General features: G+C 43.4%; 1 protein-coding gene across 7 annotated transcripts in view; it reads right to left on the bottom strand.

Annotated features, from left to right (window-relative positions):
• Positions 1 to 1,265: 1,265 nt before the first annotated feature.
• Positions 1,266 to 16,563, bottom strand: part of LOC147624301 (ubiquitin C-terminal hydrolase 12-like) — a 57,273-nt gene continuing 41,975 nt past the window's right edge. For 5 of the 7 annotated variants that reach the window (XM_086819275.1, XM_086819272.1, XM_086819276.1 and 2 more), the window contains exons 19-32: positions 13,210 to 13,318; positions 13,047 to 13,115; positions 12,740 to 12,850; positions 5,029 to 5,084; positions 4,702 to 4,891; positions 4,473 to 4,574; positions 4,218 to 4,289; positions 4,010 to 4,075; positions 3,858 to 3,923; positions 2,786 to 2,872; positions 2,560 to 2,673; positions 2,380 to 2,454; positions 1,949 to 2,035; positions 1,266 to 1,821 (exon numbers count right to left, since the gene is read on the bottom strand). In XM_086819275.1, coding sequence (XP_086675401.1) covers positions 1,780 to 1,821; positions 1,949 to 2,035; positions 2,380 to 2,454; positions 2,560 to 2,673; positions 2,786 to 2,872; positions 3,858 to 3,923; positions 4,010 to 4,075; positions 4,218 to 4,289; positions 4,473 to 4,574; positions 4,702 to 4,891; positions 5,029 to 5,084; positions 12,740 to 12,850; positions 13,047 to 13,115; positions 13,210 to 13,318 — 1,246 coding nt within the window. In that variant the 3' untranslated portion in view covers positions 1,266 to 1,779. The remainder of the gene's footprint in view (positions 1,822 to 1,948; positions 2,036 to 2,379; positions 2,455 to 2,559; positions 2,674 to 2,785; positions 2,873 to 3,857; positions 3,924 to 4,009; positions 4,076 to 4,217; positions 4,290 to 4,472; positions 4,575 to 4,701; positions 4,892 to 5,028; positions 5,085 to 12,739; positions 12,851 to 13,046; positions 13,116 to 13,209; positions 13,319 to 16,563) is intronic. The other 2 variants (XM_086819277.1, XM_086819274.1) reach the window with 1 other exon arrangement.

Genomic DNA, 16,563 nt, shown 5'->3' with positions numbered 1-16,563 from the left:
CCCGAATTCAAAAAACATCTCTTACTCCTTGTTCTAATATCTTCCCCAAGTACGGGTGGGTATCGTCGGCGACCCAGAGCCCGAGCACCGTATGGTCAGCACCCTCTAGGATCCTTTGCAGGCGACCTAGCGCTTCACTCATAGGCCGCTTTCTTGGTCTCTCATCCACCGTACCACCGAAAGCTCACCATTTTAATCGAACCGAGACTGGTCAAGACCTCGACCGACCTTGCTACGCGAGACGTCCACCGTTGACTCTCCGTCAGCTGTTGCAACTTTATCAGTTAGGTCTCCACGACCTCATTCTCAAGACGGTCAAAATGCTTCCCCAGCATTATTGACATAAAACAGTCATTTAAAAACAGGTCATAAATACAGTTTCTATAATGAACTCTCGTCTTTCACACTGCCATTTGTGTGAGTGGCTCATGTGTTGTGATCAGGTATCTTGTATGTATAGTCCCAATAAATTATATCTAATCACCATGTCCCTGTCATCTTGAGAAAGCGTGATGGATGGGGAGTCCGGATGGTACTGGAGTGTGGGGAGGCGATCCATCCCGAGTCCTTGCCTCGTGAACCATATGGCTCGGATTTGACATTCCCAGCTCATAGCTCTCGTCTCTGTTTTTTTCCTTTTGTACCATGATGAAATTACTTGGACACCATTGTATCACTTTTGGTCTCATAGACCCATTGGGTCTTTTGAGAGAGAGAGAGAGAGAGAGAGAGAGTGACATGTGTAAGCATGTCTATATATATATATATATATATATATAGAGAGAGAGAGAGAGAGTGACATGTGTGAGTGTGCATGTGTGAGCATGTCACTCTCTCTCTCTCTATATATATATAGAGAGAGAGAGAGTGACATGTGTGAGTGTGCATGTGTGAGCATGTCACTCTCTCTCTCTCTCTCTCTCTCTCTATATATATATATATGTCACTCTCTCTCTCTCTATATCTCTCTCTCTCTCTCTCTCTCTCTCTCTCTCTCTATATATATATATATATATATATATCACACTCTCTCTCTCTCTCTCTCTCTCTCTCTCTATAGAGAGAGAGAGAGAGAGTGACATGCTCACACATGCACACTCACACACACCATTATACCATTTTACCACTGCTTTATCAAACCTGAGGTGCTTAGCTACAATGTAGAGCTCTTCAGGCCACCCAAAACAGGAAGAGCCTACAAAATCAATAAGACATCACTGTGCTAAGTTTATACTAATTGAGTGTCAAAAGTTAGGTCTTAAAACTCGCCAAAATTGTACTTTATTCCACACTGGGAAAAGAATGGAATTCCTGAAGCAACTAACCCCTACAAGTTGTCTCCACCAAGGTTACAAAACAAGGGACAATCCCCAAGGAGCATCGATAACTCCCTCTATACACCCAAACAACCTGGGACAACAAGCAACACTTGATTTGCCCTGGCAAGCCGCATATGCCAAAAGCCACTCTAAATATATGTGAAGATAAATATCACACAGATGGGCCAGCTATAAGCTTCATCCACTGCATCAACAAGTTACCATAACCAGAAAACATAACCCACTGTCCTTACCCTGGGTGAAAACTCTGATGTCTGGAGCTCTCTCTCTAGTTAACACCTTTTTACAAGCACACTAGGGCATACCAAAGTGCTACTTAGGAGTAGCAGATAAGAGCCTTGACATCATGGAAAGCCATAGTGCGTACACAATCACCCCCACTGAGGTGGAAGCAGCCATATATAAACCCGAATAATAATCGACAAGAAGACAGCATTGTTTAATTGTATATTTTTACAGCCTTCTCAAAGCCATGCCGATTCTGCAACCAGAAGAGCAAGGATCAGTACCAAGAATATAGTAGGGCTTGAAAGTTGAGCTTTAGCAGGTCCACTCATGCCAATATCCATCAGAGAAAATAACCATGTGTTTGTAAGAGGGAAAACCACCTGATTGGCCTGGTGTGATTTCTTCGGAGAAGAATCAGTATGCTCCAAGCCAAGATAATACTCCCAAGCACCATACGTCTCCTTTTTCTTTTTAGTTATATTGGGAACACGAGAACAATTTTTGTTAAAAACCCTTTCAATTGCAATAGAACGTGCAGATGGATAGCAGAGTTGAGTATACAATCAGGCATAAAGAGAAAGGGAACAATAGCTGGGGGGCTGTCCATTTTTTGAAAACGGCAGCCACAATGACTAATTTCCTGCAGCTCCCCATTTTTGAAATGGAGGAGCCGCCTCCTGGCCCTGATGACAGGAGGGCCGGGTCACCTGACATCATAGTTGACGGAGAGGGGGGAGGGGGGGGGAGGGGGGGGGGGCGCGCGCGCAAGCTAGCATCAGTTAACATGAGGGGAGAAAGTGTGCCACCATACCTGGAATCTGCTACTAACGATGTCAGAGTCTACAAAATATTCTGGGCGTCCCAAAGATACAAAAGCGAATTTCCACTGCATGTTGAAGGAAATGACGATCAAAACTCTCTATAAAAATGAACCTTAATGTTGAAGGGAGGGGTCCAATAGACCAAAATCCAATTATGTCACTGGTTTTACCTTGGAAAACTCTTCGTCAGAGACTTCCAGCTTCTTTTGAATGTGGGACTTCACAGCAAGCAACGTTTCGTTCTCACGGATGGCTAAAAAGAAAGGCTCCCCAAAGTTTTGCACCTGTTCATCATAAAGAGAAACATGCCATGTCACATATGACTGAAAAACCAAACTTGGAAGAGAATGTGATTGCAAAGAAATCTTTTGTGATGCTTCTGACATCAGCCCATACCATTTGATTTGGAGCTGCATCTCGCGTGAAGTGGTAGACATGTATCAAACGATCTTCTGGTCCCAAGTTGCCCTCCTCATCAGGGATCTAAATAAATATGGCAATGCCACCACAGCCCCCCCACCATAAAAAACACACGTCAACACAGACACTAGTCTCACAGTTAGCTCTGGATTTATCATCATACAACTTATTTTAATTAGTGTGGCCTGCGATTGATCTGTTTTTGGACTTAGTTTTATAAGGAAATTGATGCAGGGCAGGTGCTTCCTAGGCAGACTTGGTGAAATACTGTACTCTATCCTCTGGTGTAGATTGACAAAGGATGGTGTCATGGAGGTTGAGTACGTGTGAGGTAACATGGTGTAAAGTAGGCTCCTTTGGGATTCTACATAGAAGCCTGAAGCTGATATGAGTAGATGATTTGCTTCCAGTAGAGAGAGTGTCGTAAGATCTACTATGATATTCGGATTTGATAATGGGAATCCTATCACATAGTCAACTGTGCTGAAGCCTCCCCCATGAGGAAAGCAAGTCAGCTCTAGTAGAAATAAACGCCTACTAAAAAGTTACCTAAAACGCCTACTAAGAAATTGTATGCCCACAAGCCTTTTAAGATCCTTACAATAGAGGACATGGGTATGAAGAAGTGATTCCTTCCTAGACGCCCAGTCTGCTACATGATCAGAGGCCGATACACACTGTCCTTCCCACGCATGCTGGGGAATACTTCATTGCACACCCTGGTGAGCAGGGACTGGCACTACTTGATTACAAGCTGACCCCGTCGTGGATGGGCATGGCCCAAGGGAAGATCAATAACTAAGTCATAGATACCATAAAATGGAGTCTTTTCTCTCAAAACTCTTCATGTAACTTTGAACCTCAAGGCCAAGATAAAGGTGTGGCAACCATGCACCTTACAAGGTGAAAGTCAAGTGATACTTGGTCTGAGAAGAAACGAGATATTAGATGTCCAAAGATGGAGCAGGAACCAAGACAATAGCATCATAGGTTTAATAGTCAAAATTAATCCACTTCATAACCAATATCTCTGGCCTAAAAAAGCTACCTCTTCAGCCCGTAGAGTCCAGTACTGGTCATTTATGTTCTCAATCTTTTCATTGAGTGGAAATATCTGCAGATGAATAAGGCAACGCTTAGCAACCTTGAGAGAAACATGTGCAGACAGCCATTCAAATCCCTGACATAAATATAAATGACCTTGTATATTTTGTGATAGAAAACCTCCAAAATCCGGAGCTCTGCTTTTGGATTGGAAAGTTCCACCTTTGATGTGTCAAAAATAAGAAAGACGTTACAAAAAGCACCAGAAAGTCTGCTGATCTAGGATGACCAGATAGTTTGTCATCCAGACTACCTCCAAAATCAGAAATAGAGGCAGGGTCTTTAACAGGTGGCCTATAATCACCTTTTTTTTCAGTTCACATATCACATCTCCGACAGTACTTTGCTTTGGTAGCCTAACGTTGTGCACAGAGACCTACATAGATTCAAGCAAATAGACCAATTAGTTAAAGTGGAGAAGGAACCAGCTTGCAAAGAAAGCTTGGCACTCATGCAGTACAACACTTGGCAGCAGTTCAGTGGAGAAGGAAGCAAGCTTGCAAAGAAAAGATGACACTCAAGCAGTACGACACTTCACAGCAGCAGGCATGGTTCTAACCTCCTCTGTCTTTGAGTTGTGAAAGGCCACCTTTAGAGTCTTCAACCCTTGCAACTCTGGTAACGGTATATCCAGAACTTCAAAATATAGGATATCTGACATCTGAGGACCAAAAAAGCCAACTATAAGCATTTAGTTTTGAAGTCAGCAAAAAGGTACGTACCCCCAAGGGAAAAAAACTCCAAGAAAACTACAATTCTACCATTCAAAATGAAAACATAGTCATTACTTGATTGGACACCTGGTTGTAATGGATAAGCATATCACCGAGCCGCTCTACACCACGGTACTTAATAGGCTGTGGCTTTGGTTGCTGGGCATAGCAGTTGTGAGATGTCAATCTTATCTTCAAAGGATCATCTAAGCCAACTTGCTGAGCCACTCTCTCGGTAACATCATCATAAAAATGTTGTTTTGACCTGTTGAAACAAAATCCTTAGAGGTGGCATAATTCATGACAATAACAGTAGGTATCACACAACGTACTTGTTAATGTACTCACAGAGAGTGAGGAAATACATTTAAAATTGATTTCGAGGGTGTTTGCAGAACTTACAGCTCTAGACAGAACTCGTCCTCTTTGGGCTTGTCAAGCCGCCGGAAGTGTACTACCTTCATAAAAAGAAGAACCTTTATAAATATCCTCCCAAAAAAAGCGAGTTTGTGGGCATGAACCCTACTTGGTTGCAATGATGATACAATGCTACATGCACAAACACTTCATCTCATTGCATTTTGTCATTTCATTGACCACCTCACACACTGCCTAGCCCTCTCGATTGCCTAATTACGCACCCATCCTCAGGGGAGTCCCGTAAAGACACGACATGAAACCCGCTAGGGGCATCTAGAAAGGGAAATGCTAACAACACAAGGCAAGTATGCCAGCCAACAAAGCACTCAATCTATCATCAAGCAGGATGCAGATAGCTCCTCAGCTTAAGCTTACCAGGCACAGCATAGCAAACAACACAGTAATGTACCATCCTTCAGGGGAATCCTGTAAAGACAGTGCATGTCACCTGCTCGGGAGCATCTAAAAAGAGAGATGTAAACAACATGAGGCACATATGCCAGTCAAAACAGCACTCAATCTATCATCATGCAGGATGCAAATAGCAACTCAACTTAAGCTTATAAGGCAAGGCATAGAAAACAACACAAAAATGCTTCATAGATATAGATGAACACGGCATCTTAACAACCTAAAGGGTGTTGGATGTGAACATGTACAAGGATCATGTGGCTGATCAATCCCCGAATGGCAATAAGCCCAAAGCTTTGCGAGAATCTCCGAGCTTCTCCGTGAGAGAGTTAATCGCTTTTGCTTCATGCAATGAGCCTCTCCCTGACATAATGATAATGCACCTCAATGTGCTTTGTGCGAGCATGAAACACTGAGTTTCTCACAACAATGACCACTGCACTCTGGCTGTCAATGAAGATGGAGGTGGGAGACTGTTGTCCAACAACAAGATCTACCAAAAGGTGTCTCATCCATACACTCCACGGTAACTGTAAAAGCTGCCATGTACTCAGCTTCACGGCTCAAAGAGACCTTCGTTGGTGGCTGCTTCTTGCGAAGCCATGATATACATGAATCAACACAATGAAAGAAAAAGCCATGAGTGGACACTCCCATCTCATAACATCCAACCCAATCGTAGTCACTACTGAATATCACCCCCCTTAGCATAGAATATAGCCCAAGGGACTAAGTACCCTATAAGTATCGAAATACTCGCAGGACAGCCTGCCAATACTTACTTTCAAGACTGTGTATAAACCTGCTCAACTGTGAGACCCCAAACTAAATGTCTGATCTCGTATTGCATAGATAGATGAGGCACCCAACAGTCTATTAATAAAGTGATGCATCAAATGATTCACCTACATCCTGGAGACTGAAGACAACCAAAAACACGAAAATGAGCCATAGAGAGATTCCTACCATTTCAAGCTTCATAAGGGGTAATTGTGTGCAAGGCCTTGGTAATTGCCTCCAACCAAATAAATAAGAGACAAATCCTAACCTTTAACCATGCAACGTGCCATCTCCATGAGAGATCTATTATTCCTCTCAACCACACCATTTTACTAAGGTGTGTAAGGCACCGTGCATTGATGTTTTATGCCTCTTTCAACCATATATACATGAAACTCCTTTGACATAAGCTCCATCCTCGATCTGTACGAGGAGTGCTAACTTTACATGCAAAAATATTTTCAACCACAAAAATAAAGTTTCTAAACCATGTAAAAACCTTGGACTTTTCTTTCAACGGATCACCCAAGTGTGCCTGAAGTAGTCATCAATAAAAGTCACAAAGTAGAGATATCCAACGATCAATGGTGTCCTCATCGAACCACATACATCACTATGTATAAACTATAACTTATGGATAGCCTTTACTAATCCATCTTTCAAGAATAACGCCCGTTGCATCTTGCCCCCCTCACATACATGTTTAACAAGGAACCTCAAGCCTTGGCAACTCAGACACCATCTCTTGCTTTAAGGCACAACACACTGGCAAAATTCAAGTGGCCAAAGTGAGCATACCATAGCTCCACATCACTCATAGCACATGTGGCATTAATTGAATAAGTATCATGTGCCAATCTCTCATACCTGTCCAACCTATTAAGCCCATGGCTTAGAGTACCAGATACGACAATGATATCTCTATCACTCGGGTCATGTATCTCCATCACTCCGGTCATGAACTGTACACCTATCAACAACAAATCTAACCACTAGGCTTGCCCTATCAATAGCAGAGACTAATAGCAAATTCTTTTTAATGCTTGGCACAAACAAGACTTCTGAGAAAGTAATTGTCCCACCATTTGCAGCAGTAAGCACAACTTTACCAACGCCTTTCATAGGATACGACAAGTGGCTTACACATGTGACTGTGTCTTCTTGAGGAGCAGACTCAAGAGAGGAAAACAAATCACGCTAAGAAGTAATGTGCTTACTAGCACCACTATCAAAAGACCAGACATGTTGATCTGTCACTGACATGCATGGACAGAAGGATCATAACTACACTGCACAATGAATGCCTAATCATCTTGTGCATAGTTTAATGCTTCCTTCTTTTCAACACTTGGTGCTGATACATTAGCCACATCCATACCTGACTATTTCTTCTTCTTCTTCCCTGGCCTTTTTTACCATTCATCGATACAATGGCCTGGCTTTCGACAATAGTAGCATTTGCCTTTCTTCTTAGGCTTATCACCCCCCCTTCTCAGCATCCTTGCCAGAAGACTGGGTTGATTCTCCCTTTGGCTAGTAGCCACCTTAAGAGAAGACTTGGCCTTCACCTTTTTGACTGGCAACGAATGCCCAATCTCCCACATACATACTAGTTCGGTTTTGTTGGGAATTGGAATTGCTCTTCTTGCAAGTGCATTGTAACCAACTCATCAAACGTAAGGACATTGGGGTTGCCCTTCATCACGAGCCAAAGTGTGAATGCAAAATCCGAGTATGAATCCGATAAAACTTTGAGAATAGTAGACACCAATGAACTGTCCGGATAGACCTCATCAATACATGCAAGCTGCTCTCTAAGATCTTTGATCCTTGTGAGTGTTGAATGTACGATTTACGTTGCATCTCCACTTGTAAGTCCTCTAGAGGAGACATCGGTGTGCATACGTGTAGTGGTATATTTATGGGCATGTGAGCGGTCTCTTAATTAAGTGTAAGGTTAGTGTGAATACACTTAGTTGTAAGCCCAATGAGGCGTGACGTGACGGATTCAACCACGTGTCCAAGAGAGAGAAATTTAGAGAGAAGGGATTAGGGAACTTTGCACAGTACACCACACTAAGTGGGGAACAAGCCCCGTCCCCTTTCAGGAATTTATTCAAGAACAACCCACGAGCATGCTGGCCAGGATCAATACATCAATGAATACAAAAGCAAACAAATATACCGATGTAGTATATCCAAGTCAGTGTCAATGTCGAGGCACGAGATCTTTGATGCCGAGCACACCACGGGGATGACCCATAAGAATCTCTCACCGGGCTAGTACCAGATCCCATATTCAAGTCCAAATCCAAGTCCAAATCCAAATTCCAAGTCCAAGTTCCAAATCCAAGCAAGTTCCAAGTAATCTCCAAGCTTGTTCTCAAAGTACACACGTGGATTGTGTAGATGACGAAGTATGAGATGATCAACTGTAGTCTTCAAACTTGAGAAGGGACAGCCCACACAAGACCATTTAAGAGCATATGAACCGGATTAATCTCACGAGCGATACAGCAGACTTTGCTAGTGCCCAAAACAGCAAGTGGTGCTGCTGTTTGGGCAGCACACAAGTGCTCTGGAAGCGGTACAACTGGCAGCAGACGATGGCTCAAATGATGGCGGTGTATCCAAGCGTAACAAGAGGTGTAAGAGGCACAATCCAAAGCAGCTGCCAGGTGACAGAGGCTCTGTTGGTGGCAGGCAGCTGGCAGCATCGTACAAGGCTGCACGGATCATGTACACAGCAGCCAAAACAGTAGATAGCTGGCCAAAATAGTAAGCAGCTTGGGCAGGCAGTGCAGCCAAAAGATGCAGGAGGCACCACTCGTTGGCTGGCGCAGACAGCACAGTTGGCAGACAGGTGGCCGGCAACAGGTGCAGCAACCAGCCAGGCAGTGCTGATGAGGTGGGGTTCAGATGGCAAGCGTCGGCTGGTGCTTAGAAGGCAGCAGCAGCAGGTGTTGTACTAGCGCACAGAAGGCAGCAGCAACAAGCGGCCTCCTGGAGCACAAAAGGCAGCAGAGGTTCAAACAGTATGGACGACCACTTCCTTGAAGATGATGATTTCCACGCCTCCACATCCTTGTTTGATAAAGATGGTGATGGCAAGCTCCAATCTTCAATGATGATCTCCTTGCCTTCTTGATGATGATTGTTGTCCTGATGATGATGAAGAGAACCTCATGATCATGAAAAGGGAGGGGTTCGTGCTAGCTTTATACCCAAAGGAGGTCCTTCTATTTTGCCAAAAGCTAGTAAGGCTTTGGCTTTTGCTTTTCTTTACTTTGCTTTTTCTCTTTTTCTTTTATTAATAAAAATATTACTCAACTTTAGTCAAAAGTTCTTTTTTTGCTTTTCTAGCATCAAGGCCTTGCTTTTTGGCCCTTTAGCTGCTTTTTGGAAAAGCGGTTTTTAGCTTTTTGGTCCGGCTCAGTCTCCTCTTGCCAATGGTATCCCTGGCTCACGGTCAACTCTGTTTGACTTTTTGCTTTTTCTTGCTTTTTGACCCAGACTCTATATAAAGGACCCGCATGTAACATTATTTATAAGTGCAATCAAGCTAAAGCAAGTTCCCTCTCTCTCTCTCTCTCTCTCTCTCTCTCTCTCGTGCAAGCATGTGTGTTCATGCAATCAAGTGTTTCTCTCTCCTCTTCTCCCCCATAGCTATGCGTTTTATTAACATGGTATTAGAGCTTTGGCTTTGAGCTGTCTTGGCATGTGTTGCTGCTCTTTAACGCGAAGAATCAACTCCTATTCATCTCATGCTGCTGCAAACACACGTGGCGCTGTGCATGTGTAGTCCTACTGCAATTCATGCAAGCTCTTTCTTGTTTTGCTGCTGTTCACACCTTGTTGGAGTTGCATTTTTGCTACCATAGCAGAGTTGACTGTGCGCACAGCCATAGGGAGCACTAGTGAAGTTGTGTGCTGCTGTTCTTCATCGTATGGGGCTAAAAACGTAAAGGCATATGCTTTTTTTCATCTCATGGGGTGACAATCGATAGCCTCCACACACTGCCCTATCCGGGACGTTTTATTTTGGCATTCGGTTGTGGCTCGAACCCTGATTATTATCTATCATAGCAAAACCACCCATCAGTTGGCTTCTTTCAATAAATAATGTGGACCGGGAACGGAACCGGATAGTTGGTATAAAGTATCTCTTGAAAACGCTGCTCTTCATCACGTAGAGGTGAAAACACAAGAGCTTCGCTCATTGTATGAAGAAAGGGACCGCTGAAAAACACACATTCACTGCTGGTTCTTCATCTATGGAGGAAGGAAAGGTGATTCAACCCATCTTCAGCAAAATGGAAGTGTGGTGCAACTCTTCATCAAGCCCAAGTTGCCGAGAGGACTGTTTTCAGTCCAGACGCAAATGGGGTAAGCAGTTTTTTCTGCTGCAAGTGGTGTTTTAGCTGCAAATACAAGGATTCTTGCACTATTGGTTGAGGTTTTTGGCATAATTATTGGCTTAGTGTTGAGGCATGGCATCTCAACTACCTATTGGGTTCTCGGAGCTAAGCAAGTTGGATAGATCCAACTATCCATTGTTGAAAGTAAAGATCTGTGATCAGCTTGTTGACCGCATGTTGTGGAAATTTGTTGAAGGCAAGGAGTTTAAACCACGAGGGCCAAAGAAGAGTTTCACATCCACGTTGAGAAGGAGACTTAATCATTGAGGATGATGAAGGGGCTATTGACCCACACTTGATTGCAGATTGGGAGAAGCGTGATGCTGAACCACCCTTTACCTTGATTATCATGACCACATCCAATTCCATGATTCTGCTCGTAATCTGCTGAGGCATGAAGGATTTCACAAGGACAGTTTGCGACGAAGAGCCTCACCAGGGTGATCAATTTGCAAAGTTGGCTATATGGTTTGTCTCTTAATGAAGGTGACTCTGTTATTTCTTACGTTACTTAGGTGAAGGACTTATGGAACAAGTTGGTGGCCATTGACTCCAAAGTTGATATTACACAGTTGGCACATACACTCTTGAGCAAGTTGCCTCCTTCTTATCGTAGTTTTGTCACTTCTTTGACAATTGGGCATAGGGATAAGCTTCTTGATTTTGAGGAGATCTCAACACTATTACTTGAAAAAGAGATGAGGAACAAAAGGTTTGGTGAGGAGCAAGCTTTTGCTGCATCATTCGGCACAAAGAAAGAAGAGAAGGGTACGTCAAAGTCAAAGGTGAAGTGTTGGTATTAGGATAAGAAGGGCCACATCATGAAGGTATGTGAGATGACGAAAAAGGACAAGGCCCACCGTAAAGCAAAGAAGGAAGCATCTACTTCTTCATCGGATGACGACACAAAGGCATCAAAGGTGGCATCTACTATATTGACTTTGGCAGATGCAATGGCATCTATCGATTTTGACTGGTCCATCTAGTCTTGAGCTGGCCTTTTACATCCCTTTGGATTCAGAGGGAGATGTGGAAGGAAGGGGGAGAATCAATTGATTCTCCCCTGTTATCTCGATGGGGTCTTCATCGGCAACGTTAGAGTGCACACTGGTGCTGAGAACATCTAGGGTGGCAACACCTGGATTGGTCATGGATCGCTCCCAAAGGACCGGTCATTGTCTTCTTTGGAGGACTGGAGCTGTTCATTATGATTCAAGGCACTAGGTCACATGAGGATAGCTCATTTGAGAGATGTAGTGCAATGAGGCATTAACTCTAGAGCAAAGGGGGGGGGGGGGGGGGAAATAACTTCTATGGCATCATTGGTCGTGGAGCTGAGAGGGAGTGTTTAATGTAGGGTTTACGGTGCATCTCCACTTGTGTGCCTCCTTGAGGGAACATCGTAGTGCATATGTATAGTATTATAATTATGGGCATGTGAAGGTTAGTGTGAATACACTATAGTACACTCACTTGATCCAATGCCTATATAAAGGACCCTCATGTAACATTATTTGTAAGTGCAATCAAGCTAAAGCAAGTTCCCTTGTGCTCTCTCTCTCTCTCTCTCTCTCTCTCTCTCTCTCTCTCTCTCTTGTGCAAGCGTGTATGCGTTCATGCAATCAAGTATTTCTTTCTCTCATCTTCTCTCCCATAGCTCTACATTTTATGCTTCTTCTCCTCAACATCTGTATATAGTGCATTGGGGAGTGGAGGCTGATCATCCCGGCCATCATCGTAAGATTAAATTTCAAGATTACAAGATGCATACTTTAAATTACGCTCATGCTTTTAAAATTAAAACTTTGAAATCATTTTATAATTAGTTTTATTCATCATAAAAGAAAATCCTAGGCTCAAATAAGATATGAGACTACAGCGGTCCACATAGGTGAAATATGGGGGTTCCTCCATAGTTTCTAAGACATGGAAGACTGATGGTAAGGGTGGTAGACTCTAGATTGGGTTGTGTCTCTATGGGTAAGACCGTGCATTTGAACTCAAACACCAATATTCAATCTGTGTCTCTATGGGTAAGACCGTGCATTTGAACTCAAACACCAATATTCAATCTGTGGACTTACTTGCCGGTTATTTACATACTCCAAATAAGAGGGAACATCAGGATAGCGGTACTGCAACAACTTCTCCCGGGTCAGAGTTTTTTGAAAGCAAATAATATCTCCATCCTCCAACTGAAATGCCCCCCCCCCCCCCAAAAAAAAAAAAATTTTGTAAAGTCTTACAGAAACAAAGATAAGTTCATAAAACCTTTGATTACCGAGTAGAGTAACTTTCATGTGTGGTGCTAGCACGGGCATGCAGCATAATCAATAAGGATCCCTCAAATAAATGAGTAAAAGAAAAAGTAAGTCGCTTCAGATATTATACCTGGCTTGCCCTAAACGTAGCTTTCTTCTCCACAGGTTCACACATAACATTTGGCTCAAACTTGATTTCCTGTGTATCAAAAGCAAAATGCTGATCAGCTCCCTCTAAAGTGGACCATCTTTCTTAGCAGATCATTGGATCAAAATTGCCATTGGCAGCAAACCTCAAACAGTTGGATCTCTTCATGTGATTCAAACCCAGCCATATCATTCAACTTGTCCAAGATGTCAAGCGGCTTACCACTTGCCTTGACAAAAGTTCTTCCAACATAACTGCACAAAGAAACACAACATTTTAAAGCTCAATAACATGTCCACAATCAGCCAGTAATGCAGCATCTCTAACCATCATAGCAAAATAAAAGTCAAATCACTGAAGAATCAAACAAAAATACTGGTCCTGGTCTCTCGTTCCAACGGACATTGATCCAAATTTGGATAATACTTAGTCTCAATTTTTACCACTATAATCATATCTTATATTGGCAGCACCATTGTTGTAACTGAATAGACATTATTACAGGGTCACCTTGGTGCCGTTAGCACAAGCCCTTGAAGGAGTTGAATCCAACAGCTAAAATCTACCAACCCTTGAGGTCCATGTCATGTGCACCCTACACTGGGGTACATACTACACAGTGACACACTAGCATCATCATCAATGCAACATTTGTACAGAAGTAATACCTTTTTCTAGGAATATTTGTCATACGTCGTGACCCCATTGTAAGCCCTTAGTCCACGGACAGTCAAGCTCAAGCTACGTAGGTCAATCTGGAGTCAGTCCTCTTCGCCCACTTGGAGAATTCATCAAATAGGTGCAAGTAGCAGTCAGCCTTAGCAGTAGGTATGCATTAAGTAGCTTTAGCATAAGCCTGACCAAGGGCTGTTCACAGCCCTGGACAGCCGAAAGGGCCAGCCAACAAGCATCTGTGGCCACTATGCTCTGGTCGGCCAGCATATGCAGCAGGCCGACAACATATCTAAGCATATGCAGCAGTCAGCCAGCATTACGACTAGCAGCAGCATGGAATCAAAAACTAAAACAGTGGATGTGAAGTGCTAGCATTAAATGCTATTTTTAGCATTAAATGACCAAAAGAAGCTGGCCGACAGGGATTAAACAGGCCAACTAGCAGCTTGTGTTCATATATAAACAGTCACTTGATCCCAGCCATAAATTATTCAGAATTCAGTAAGTCTCAAGTCAGCAAATCAGCACTATCCTCTCCAGTAAATTATTCAGAATTCAGTAAGTCTCAAGTCAGCAAATCAGCACTATCCTCTCCAGGCTAACATTGAAGCTCCTCTTCCATTCTCAACCAGCATATGTGCAGTCCTACAGCTATTCTAGACTTGCATAAGTGGCCCCGAAGAGTCTTCTGTAGAGCCCTTGGATTGGTGGATACTCAGCCGGCATAGGTCTTCCTCGTTCTTGCGTTGGGCAGTCATAGCGCTTGTTCTCATTGTATAGCATTTCTCCAAAGAAGTAATATAAGCAAATACTCCTACTTGTAGAGAGAGAGAGAGAGAGAGAGAGAGAGAGAGAAGAGGGGATGGTTTTGGGACCCAATAGTGTGTCATCTACTTCTCTTCTCTCTCTCTCCTCTGTGAATTGGATGCTAAAGATCTCACCACATTAAGGCATAAAGAAGGCCCTGTTGTGTGTTACCACGATCAACCTTAGTGCGTGTAACATTGGTATCAAAGCATCGGGTTGGTGACCCAACTTGGCTACCTAAAGAAGTGAGAGCATATGATGGATGGTAATATTGCGGTCCAAAAAAAACACCAACACCTCCACCATGTCGGGAGAGACATCGCATCAAGAAGAAAGCCAGCAAGAAGTTATGGAAACACAAGGCTTCCAAAGCGACACACCAAAAGAAAGTACGCTTCTCCCAAGCACAGAAGAGCACCTAATGATGGGGCAAATAAATTCATGGAGAAGCCCAAAGAAGACCTCTCAGACCTAGAAAAAATGTTCTTCGGTCTGCAGGAACAAAGAAGAAAAGACGACGAAAGACCTGAAGAAGCAAGAAGAAAAAAATAAAGTAGAACAGAGATGTGTAGAGGAACAAAGGGATAAGGAAGCCACACCCGCAAGTTTAAGGAAGACCAGCGTCATCGAGAAGCCGACCGACAGTTTTAGCAAAGACCCAACGGGAAGGCTATGCAAAGACAGCATCAACAGACGATGGCACAAATTCTGGCATGCAGCCCTCCCCAAGATGGCTCCAAATACCTCGTCCTCCACTGCCCCTACCACCATCGTCATACGAACCTCTCCAAATTTTAGTAAGTATGATGGTAAGTGTGATCATGTTGCTGTTACTCAATCCATTCATCAATTTGAAGCACATTTTCCATTAGCTAAAATTACAGATCCACAAGACAAAGTCCATGTGGCAGGGGAAGTTGTTACTTGGTGGTAGCATCAGTCACAACTTCACACAAACCCCCTCACATGCCAATTCCAATTTGATTGGGCTACTTTCGTGGCTCACCTCGAGGCCCGTTTTCTTCCACCGCAGTATATGACCAATCTTGAGGATAAATTTTACAAACTCACGCAAGGTAGTTTCTCTGGTTTGACCTATTCCAACAAGGTCATTACCATGGCCCAACACTTGGGTATATCGGAAGAAGATAGCTAAAACAATTCATTAGAGGTTTAGACAAAAACATTAGGTACCCAGTTAGGAATTTTGAGCCTCAGACTTATGCACGGGCCCCAGCAGCAATCATCTACCCAACATAAGGGAGCTTAGAACAACAAAGAGCACAAGGACCAAAAGAAAAAATTTCAGGGTCAATCGGGCAATAACAAAGATTCTACGCCCAAGACGACTCCCAAGGAAAGAGCAGTGAGCATCACTAAAAGAGGACAAAGTTCGTAGACTTTGCTCCCTAGAGGTCAAGACAGAACATCACTACCTTTTCAAACACCTTGTGTACTATATGAGATACAAGGGAGGTTCCATTGCCTTTTTAGAAATGGATTTGGTCCGTTGTCCCACGTCATTGACTTTCCAGACCAACATTGTTTGGGACTCTATCTGATGGAGCTGCGCAAGCATGGAGACCGCATATGCAGAGAGGCCCGAAGTCAGGCCCCACATACCTCACAACCACCCATCACCAGTTCTTTCATGTGAGACATCAAACAACAAGCATCTCGGCCTCCAGATCCAAATGATCTCACCTCACCTCCCAAGTGTCACATTGGAGAGAGCAACCCATTGCCACAGGCCATATCGTCAAAGCAGATTGGACAAAAGTGATATTCCAAACTGCGGCTCCAAGTCTAAGAGATCCTCCAAAGACATAAGCGCTCCACCAGATATAACGGATGTACAAAGAAAGAAAGAAAGTTCTATTAAACGTCTACAATGTTGAGATATCGAGCTCATCTAGTGAGGCGGTGAACACTGATGACCCGCCTGGGGGATAGGCCCCACACTTATACCACTCGCATGGTTGGTGAGATCATGGGTGATATGCGGCCAGTGGGATGA

This window comes from Cibotium barometz, chromosome 25, assembly GCF_041138505.1.
Source record: "Cibotium barometz isolate CiBa-2024 chromosome 25, ASM4113850v1, whole genome shotgun sequence".
In the NCBI taxonomy this organism is placed as follows: Eukaryota; Viridiplantae; Streptophyta; class Polypodiopsida; order Cyatheales; family Cibotiaceae; genus Cibotium; species Cibotium barometz.
This window is presented reverse-complemented; position numbering and strand designations above follow the sequence as displayed.